The sequence below is a fragment of the Carassius carassius genome, chromosome 19 (genome assembly GCF_963082965.1).
Source record: "Carassius carassius chromosome 19, fCarCar2.1, whole genome shotgun sequence".
Taxonomy (NCBI): Eukaryota; Metazoa; Chordata; class Actinopteri; order Cypriniformes; family Cyprinidae; genus Carassius; species Carassius carassius.
Genome location: NC_081773.1, coordinates 16,659,501 through 16,668,842, shown reverse-complemented (window position 1 = coordinate 16,668,842; position 9,342 = coordinate 16,659,501). Strand labels below are relative to the sequence as shown.

At 36.4% G+C, this 9,342-nt stretch overlaps 1 protein-coding gene across 1 annotated transcript; it reads right to left on the bottom strand.

The window, feature by feature from the left end:
• Window positions 1–4,543: 4,543 nt before the first annotated feature.
• On the bottom strand, window positions 4,544–9,035 carry ndufa10 (NADH:ubiquinone oxidoreductase subunit A10). Its single transcript, XM_059500005.1, has 10 exons — window positions 8,868–9,035; window positions 8,333–8,501; window positions 8,000–8,215; window positions 7,796–7,882; window positions 7,534–7,655; window positions 7,028–7,107; window positions 6,784–6,838; window positions 6,622–6,707; window positions 5,506–5,614; window positions 4,544–4,775 (listed from the first exon to the last, which is right to left on the bottom strand). The coding sequence occupies exons 1-10, from the start codon at window positions 8,940–8,942 to the stop codon at window positions 4,707–4,709; spliced, it is 1,068 nt and encodes a 355-aa protein (XP_059355988.1). The 5' UTR covers window positions 8,943–9,035; the 3' UTR covers window positions 4,544–4,706.
• Window positions 9,036–9,342: the final 307 nt, after the last annotated feature.

Genomic DNA, 9,342 nt, shown 5'->3' with positions numbered 1-9,342 from the left:
TTAATCGCCATGCAGAGCTTTGTAAATATTTAATCGTCTCCAGTGGGGAAGTAAAAATATAATTTTTATAAAAAACAAAGAGTGAACAATCACACTGTTCTAGTTACAGAAAGTAAATGCTCTTAACGTTGTTGCAAATGTTGTGTCTACAGCAGCCTCTACATTGACCTTGGTCACGACAGGTGCATCATGTTTCTCTTGCCTTGAATTTAAAATTGGGAAAATTTACATGCATATCTGAATACTCATGGGGGAAAATAACCTAAAAGCTAATGGGTGTAACTTGCAACACACACCAAAAAAATAAAAATCATGTTCACGAGTCTCATATTGCAACATACTAAATAATTGCTAGAGGTCGTTAAATTTTCAACAAAGGCAGGGAGGAAATAATGGATGGATGGAAGAACAGACTGGGAAGGTTCTGACCAGGTATGACGCCGAGTGCTTGGGGTATAAGACTATTTTTTTCCTTCTGTCTTTTTTCTTTGATAGAAACAAGACAAAACACAGGGCTCAGAGGGGCCCTTTGTGTCTCGGCGGGTAAATGCTTCTGCTCTTTGAAGCAGCTCTACCTTTCAGGTGTTCATTATCCTTCAAAACAAATAGCTCCTTTACGTGGACGTCCCTCATTTGTTTAAGACAATATCGTGTAATTAAAATCTAATCAGAGAAAGGAGGGAATCCATGAATATTTAAATCTGTTTGGCTTCTGAGTCTTAATGAAATGGTAATTTATGATGGCTCCGGGCTTAATTCTAGCCAGGGAGCAAATTAACTGGATTTCCAGAGATTCCCTCAAGAAACTTCCTCATTTTTCCCATTGAGTGTGCTTAACATATGGAAATATGATTAAAACATCTATTTAAAGCCCAGAGGATTAAAATGTATGTGAAAGTATTTGCTAATGGGAGCTGAAGTACAGGCACTTGTTTTTAATATCAGTGACTTCAAGGTCTGACAAAAAACTCAGCCGAGCATAATAACCTGAATTGAAGATTTGACATGAAAGCGCCTCAACGGGAACAGTTTTTGACAAATGCTTTATCTGATAAAAGATGAGGTGAGAATACCTGATGTAAAATGAAAGCTGTTCTCATCACGGCAGCTTAGCACCCATGTAACGTGATAAAAAATATCAAGAACAAGTCTGACTCCGAACATGAGAGACATCAAAGTGAGTTTTCTGACGCTAGACTCTGACAGCGTGCTCAGAGGTGATGGCATAACCTATAAGTAGACTGACCATTAAAGCAATTACTGAGAGGCTAGTTTGTATGTTGTCATGAGTTGCTCATTTGAATTAGCATGTTTTAGAGGAACTTTCTCCCACTTACTGCACATCAATTTCACTCATAAATGGTAAAGGAAATGGTGAGGAGTTTTTACCTTTAGTAGGTCATTTTCAAAAATACGACTATTTAACTGACACACACACAAGTTTATTTACCATTATAGGGACTCCTTTGACACTTAATGTTTTTATACAGAACTAGGTTAACCCTCACAGAAACTGTGTGGTTTTCTATCCTTGCGGGAACATAAAAATGTATCTAGAGCTCAGTTTAAGTTTAACGACAGCCATGGTACATTACTATTTCTCCAAACGTTTCCAAAATACAAGGAGCACTTCTACAAGAGTACATGAGTAATAATAAAAGCCAATCATGTTCTCTCCTCGCATGTTAATGATGCATTTAAAACGATGTGTGAAATCTGATTTAAGTCACATGAGGCAAAACAGAGCTGTCAAAGGAGACCCACTCGTGATGGTCCGAGTGTGAAATTGTGGCCCCAGGTTTTCAAACAGTGTAAAAGCTTCTCTTTAGAGACACACAAAAGGTCTTGAACTTTCAGGTGTGGGAGATCCCAGCCAGAGACGAGCTTTTATCATATCTTCCAGCTAATTCATACTATCAAAAACGTAGTTATATTGAGAATTTTTGGATGAGGATACAGAACTGCTGGATGAATGTAACTAAATGTGACCTTGGGGTCTTCCTTAAATTCTTAAGTGTATTTTAAAACATGATATTACTTTTGTCATGTTTTATGGGAATGGTTTAGTCAAGATCAAGGTTAAATGATATCAGATATTCTGAATAATGTTGTTTTACCTTCATACTTGTTCTAGTTTTGGGTCTGTACACTTTTTCTCTCTCTTTCTCTCTCAAAAATACAGCAAAACAGCAATTATTGGGAAATATTATAATTAAAACTTTTTTTTTTTTTTTATGTTTTGAAAATGTAATATATTCATGCAATATATTCAGAGCAAAGCAGGATTCTTGAATGAATAGTAGGCCAAGTTGAATAGAACAGCATTTATTTTTAAATAGTAAAGAGATTTATGTTACAAAAGATTTGTCACTTTTGATCATTTAATGCATCCATGGTAAAGTTTTATAAATAAAATAAAGTATACATCATACACTCTGAGAAAAAAACATGTAAACTCAAGTAGAGTATAATCAGAAGTCAAAACAGTAACTATTATCTCTTAATAATTGTTTCTAATTATTTTGCTTTGTCATTGATGTTATTCAGAGTTCATTTTACATCCATTCATGTTGCTTCAGGCCATTGCTGTGTGTCCATTGTCTGTCAGCACTGCTACAATAGCTTTATTTATCTTTCCATCATCCTCATTTAGCAGACCAACCCTCCAAGCTGCCGGATAACACCACCAATAAGTGACAACTCATAGCTCTTCATCCACAACCGTTTGAAATCAGCCTCTTAAACCCTTTTTGAAAATGCATTAATGTAGTTTAATGCAAATGTTGTGCCCTTTTCTAACCATTTCTAATTTAAATTCAGAGCCCTATTTGCCTTGTCAAGTCATTACCAGCCCTGCAACATCTACTAAAAGAGCACATATAATAAAAGCTGTGGAAGGATCTATGGGTATGAAATATTTATGCATTTAAAAGAGCGCTATCAAAATAAAAGACTCGTAAAGACAGATATACAAGAAACAAGTGAAGGAGAAAAAGAAGGAGTTCTGTTTTGTGAGACATGAATCCATAAGAGACTACAAGGCTGGTTTCTTTAAGATGGAAGGTACAACAGTGCCCTCCTCTGAGGAATGAGAGACAAGTAAAGGGACGGCCATCCTATGGACTAATTATAACATTCTATCTTAATTTACGAACCAATATAACTATTTTTCTCTCTCTCTCTAAATGTTATGCAGCATGGGAACTGACAGCATCAGTCACCATTTACTTTCATTGCATCTTTTTCCACACAATAAAAGTGAATTGTAAGTGAGACAGTAGAAAGAAAATCATAGGCTGCGACATTGCGCTTAATAAATGATAACAGAACTTTCATTTCTGGGTGAACTATTCCTATTAATAAAGCCCATACACAGTAAAAGAAAATAATAAGATAAAGCCAGTCAAACAGGATGTACAGCGCCCTCTGATGATTTCCACCCAAAACTACTTGTAATGACAAATTTGAAACGCAAAACTGACAAGGTTTTAACAAAATAAACAAAATTTAACAACATAAACAAAAAAGAACAATAGCAGCAAACACAACCACATCTCAGTGATGTTGTTACTCAGTTTAAAGGGAAACAAACTTGTAGGCTACTTACAGTGGTGCTGGATTCCCTCATTTTGAAACAAGACACTTTTAAGGTATTTTCTTCATTTTCTATCTCCATTGAAAGTTTTTGAGCTTTACAGGTAAACAGATTCTCTCTCACAGCATTAATCAGTTTTAAATCTATGTACATTTATGAATCCCGTTCCATTTTATAGAGGGACTCGGACGTTTGTAAATATAGATGAAAGCGATGGAATGAAGTCCGGCGTTTTTTAAACAGCCACTTTTATTTCAGGGTCATTGGAGATTTTGGTGAATAATCAACCTTAAAGGCCAGAATATGAGAATTGCTGGTAATATGAGAGGCACTCAGGAACAAATGAGCAGCGGCGCGAGGCAGCGCTATTCCTGGACGCGCGGGTCGCTCGTTTACCGGCAGCGGCAGCGCAAACCCGCCGCAGACACATATCATCTCCTCTCATCTCTGAGTGACGAGAAACGACTGGTTTCGGATGTCTAATGAGCTGTGGTCAGTTCGCACTGTGCCATTTCTAAAAAAATAAATAAATATATTTTTTAAGTATTTTAATTGGGGTGTTTAGTCATCGTCTCACCGCAATGAAACAAAATATTGGTGGGCAGATGTTTCTGTTTGTCCTTACTGAATTCTTTCTTGGTTAGGTGTCACATTTGTTGCACCATTTTCACTTTTCCAATATAAATGTATTAACAATAATAATTCTTAGTGATTTATTACAAGAACTGTAAAATGTATTAGTCTGTATTATTAGCATCTAGTTTGAATAGTCCGTCATGACTGAATTAAGGGCCTCTGACTACTGCTACAAGACCTGGCTTTGCCAAAGAGGTCTCCAAAGATGTGTCCAGGGGCCTCATGGGACCAAGACCTTGGAACCAGAGTTTAAGTTGACCTAAGCAAGATCCCACCCAAGAACAACACTGAGTCAAAATAAAAGGAAACAGGTTTTTTAACATATACAATGGATGTTTTAATAGCAATGTACAATGATATCTTCAGCTGCGTATAAGCAGAATATATCTTTTCCCACAAGACATGGACAAATGGTTGAAATACCACAAGGAATCTGTCTTTCAGATGTCCTTCCCACCAGCGACAACAGCGTTTCTCACTTCAGCCAGATGCCTTTGTCCCCGACGTCTTCATTATAACCTTCAGCGTACTTCTTTCCTGGGAGCTAAGGAGAGATTTTCATGTCAAAGTTTGATTCTTTAAAGCCCCAGTGTGCAATGGCAACATTTTACAGTAACCTTTAAAGAAATGCATTGAAAATAAAATAAAGTAATAGACTAGACACGTAATCTTTATTTGTGAGCTCCACTTCCACGTGTTCTCTCGGCTGAGGTAAAGCTCCATATGTTTTAGAGTAAAGGACTGACAAGGTGGTGATAAGATGAGCAGATGAAAAATCTGATGGCTGAACACGACAAGGAGCTCAACACTCCCCGAGATCAATATAACAGTGCCAGGAATCATTAATGGTCATACAAAGTGCTTCTGTCACCCACTCCAGAAGTCTATCTGTCTCCTGATTTTATAATGCCACAGGTATCACTGAATGTCCTCAGGTGACACTCCTGCTTTGTGAAAACACTCACTCATTATGCAGGCACCTGTTGGGACATTGTTTGGGCTCCTGGACAGAATAACTTGTACACTAATGTATCTGGCAAAAACATCATTTAAGAACGATCTATCAACACTGAGACACCCAAAGCATCACTGCTCCATTCTCTCTAATAAATTTAGTTAATATCACCTGTCATTCCTGATGAAATAAGAAGAATAGCTTATTCAGTACAGACATAGTTGCACATGCACAAAATATGATTTTAAACACATGCAACCCATTACATGTGGTCTATGATCAGTCTTTTACATTTATTGGCACAGTGGAGGGCACTTACTGATTTGAAAGCATAGTAGGCAGAATCAAACTCATGAGCACCGACTGTAACTTCTGGAAGATATCTGGGGATGCAGGTCATGTTGGCTACTCTTTGCTTGTCCTCCACACTAGTGAATGGGGAAAAATGGGAGAAAAGGCACATTTGCTTTCATTTTCTTTGAACCGCTAGAGGGCACAAAAACTTACAGAACCTTTCTTTCTCTTCTTTTCACTATATACAAGCAAATGTTACTGATTCTTGAAGTGGCAGCAATGCAAAGTTTATTCTGCCCGAAACTGAAATAATATATATTTAATGTTTTTATATATGTTTATATATGTTTTTCAGTACTGTTCAAAGTAATTCAATGTATGTATTTTTCCATTATTGAAAAGCTGTTAAAGTATTGTATTTACTGTTACTGCTTAAGACACAATAACTGAGAAAACAAACAGCTGGCTCACTTTTACATTTACTAACATGACATGCTTCGATTCAGATGGTTGGTATCATTTATTAGATTGGAAATCATAATTAAATCAAAAATAAAAATGTTAAATTAATCATATAATAAAATCAATGTGACCCCTGGACCACTAAACCAGTCATAAGGGACAATTTTATGAAATTCAGATTCAAACATCTGAAAGATGAATATATGAAATCTAAGGGTGCAAAAAAATAAATAAATATTGAGAAAATTGCCAAATGAGAAAGTTGAGAAAGTGGCCTAAATGAAGTTCTTAGCAATGCATATACCTAATCAAAAATTTAGTTTAGATATATTTACGGTTGGAAATTTACAATATATCTTCACGGAACAAGATCTTTACTTAATATCCTAATGATTTTAGCGAAAAGAAAAATGTATCATTTTGACCCCATATAATGTATTGATAGCTTTTGCTACAGATATACCTGGTGATTGGTTATTACTGGTTTTATGGTCCAAGGTCACACACACACACATATATATATCTCAGTTAAAGAATTAAAGCAAGTATGGATGATATCAACAGAGATTTATTCAATGTGTTTGATGTTGCCAACCAAAACTAAATAACATAATTCCAGCCAGCACAAGTAACAGTCTACAGAAGAAAATAGTGAAATGGAAATAAGTCAAGCACTCACAACATTCGCATATGGTGGAAAGTGACGTCATCTTGCTCCAGCCAAGGGCCCTTCTCAAACTTGAGGTACTCGATATCCTCCACAACCTGAAAAGGAAAAATAGAGTGAGAGCAGTGAAATTTGCCAGCCTCAATGTCCTCCATATACAGGTTTGATCCTTACCCTTTCAATGTCCTGGGCTTGGGTTGTGCCATACGCAAGAACCTCTGCCTCTTCACTGAAAATCAAACATAAGATTTTAAAACTAAAACTGAAATCTTGTTTGATATACTCACATCACCAGATTAACCACCTGCTTTTAACTTTATCAAATTAAAATAAAACAATAACTCAGATCTATAAGAAAAATGTTTAATGATACTATAAAACAAACATTAAAATACTGATATAAATGCATATATATGACCTGATTTTAGGAAGGAAGTTCTTCTTGTACGCCGTCTCAATCTTCTTCAGGTAGCTTAAAGGAACATTCTGGAGGTATGACTGTGTAAGGCGACAAAAAAAAAGGAAATTCACACATGTCCTGTTGGTTATTCAGTCACCATTTTATAATCATCCCTTCTTGCATTCATCAAAATCTCCTGAAATATTAAATTCTTTACTCAGTTCCCTTATTAATCAAAGCGGAGATAGTTTTAGCATGAAAACTGAAATAGAAAAATCGCTTCATAACTTGTATGAATATATATATATATATATATATATATATATATATATATATATATATATATATATAGTAAAAAAATATTTTTTTGACAAACAAAAATTTAAACATTTTCTAATTTGTTTCCCCAATGATATGTATATAAAAAGCTTTCAAGTGGCAAAAGAATCAAAACATAATTAAGAAATTATTTTGTGTTCTTTTTGTACATTAAAATCAAAAGATGAATTATTCCTCACGCAAACCTTTCCTGATGCCTTGAGATTTTTCTGGACCTCTTCAGCAGGAACGTCCACATAGATGACCAGATGAGGAGGAAGAAACTCAGAGATACTGATGCCCTTAACCTCATTATAGTGATCCACACCTGCAGAATAGCATCATATACCATACATCCTTTTCATTTCAATAAACAGCTCTGATATACTATATGCTGTAATATGACCACCAGCTTTTTTTCACTATTTACATTATTTCATATTATGAGTTTCGGACATAATCACTCACACTGCTTTCGGATGAAGCCTTCTTTGAACATGGCCTCCACAAATACAATGTCACTAAATGGAGAGCGTTCCAGAATAACTCCCTGTCCTGAGAAAGGGAAAGAGAAAATATCCTTGTGCTTTATAGTTTTGATTTTCAATCACAATGACAAACTGTTTGTTATTCAAGTGAACAGCTATGGGGTATCAAACAGGTGTGTTTTACCTGTAGAGAGCAGGTGTTCAACGGCATCAGAGTACTGCAGCAGCCTCATGAGGTACATCCAACACTGCAGACGGTAAGAGTTACCATCACTGGCTTTGGGCTCCAGGTAAAACTTCTCCAGACTGCAGTTTCCATTAAAAGCCTTATCTAGAGGAACTTTCTCCTTTGTCATTTTGTCCACATAGTGTGTGTCTGGCTCTGGCATGTACAGCATTCCTGATCAGAGACACATTTAATCATTTTATTTTACGTACACATACAAACAGACACACAAGCACTTAACATACATAAAATAAAAATTTTAAAACAGATGTAAGCCAGATATTATCTTACCCAGTTTGTCTGCCAATTTTTGTGCAAGCACTCCCTTTCCAGATGCCAAGTTGCCATCAATGGAAATGATCTTGCTGTTTTCCTTGAAGCGGGGGGTTGTCCTCTCCCCCAGAGCATAAGCCCACCAGCCATACTGCAGGTTTCTGACAGCACTTGTGTGGATTTGAGCCTAAAGGGTTTAAAATATCCTGTTATATTTTACTGCAAATACGGTAGTTTGACAGCGTACACATAGTCATGATCAGCTACAATCTCTCTATACATAGTGTCAAGCCATTAGTAATCGCTGACACGGTTTGTCAATACAAAACAACAAAACAGTTTGTTTTGACAGAACTAGCGTGAGCTGCATACGGAGTTTTCATTGTTATATAGGGCCACCAAACATACGAACAATCTAATGTATCAATGTGACAGTAATACGTGTTTTATTACAGCTGTAGTTTTCCTGTTGTCCTTCAGTCTGGACTACACGAGGCCCGACCGAGCAGATCAACTGTTCATCTGGAGTGTAGAGGCTGTTTATCAATCTTACCGTCGTCACAGGCGATACTGCTTTCCAAGCTGCTGCACCCGAGGGCCCAACCAGCCTAAATAACCGCAACGCCATCGCGAAACTTCACAAACTCCGCTGAGTCTGTCTGACAGTCTCGTCTTCAATGTCGCCGAAGGATTTCTGCGTCGCGTCGCGGGTGTTTTGCGTCATCGGTGCGTCATGTGGTTTCTTCACGTTGACATTTGACAAAAGCCCTGGCCGTATGATTGTATCGATTGTATTGACGTTTCAAAAATAGTAGACTTATACTTCTCCTTGAAGCTTTTTGTGTTGGGGGAAAAAAAAACAATTTATTGTATTGCTATTTTGTAAGCCCAGCTCCAGCTTTGAGATGCAAGGCGTGGACTATGCTTCACTGTTTGAATAAATAGATTTATGGTCATTAAAGAAAAATAAATAAATAAATAAAAAAAAAAATATATATATATAACACTGAAAATGTACATAACATGCA

Bases quoted from the DNA above. Each gene is read 5' to 3' on its own strand.
- ndufa10 (XM_059500005.1), bottom strand. From the start codon at position 8,942: ATGGCGTTGCGGTTATTTAGGCTGGTTGGGCCCTCGGGTGCAGCAGCT. The intron at 7,108-7,533 runs GTTTGCGTGAGG...CGCCTTACACAG, and splicing joins ATCTCAAGGCATCAGGAAAG to TCATACCTCCAGAATGTTCC. The intron at 6,708-6,783 runs GTAAGGATCAAA...TTTCCTTTTCAG, and splicing joins AAGCCCAGGACATTGAAAGG to GTTGTGGAGGATATCGAGTA.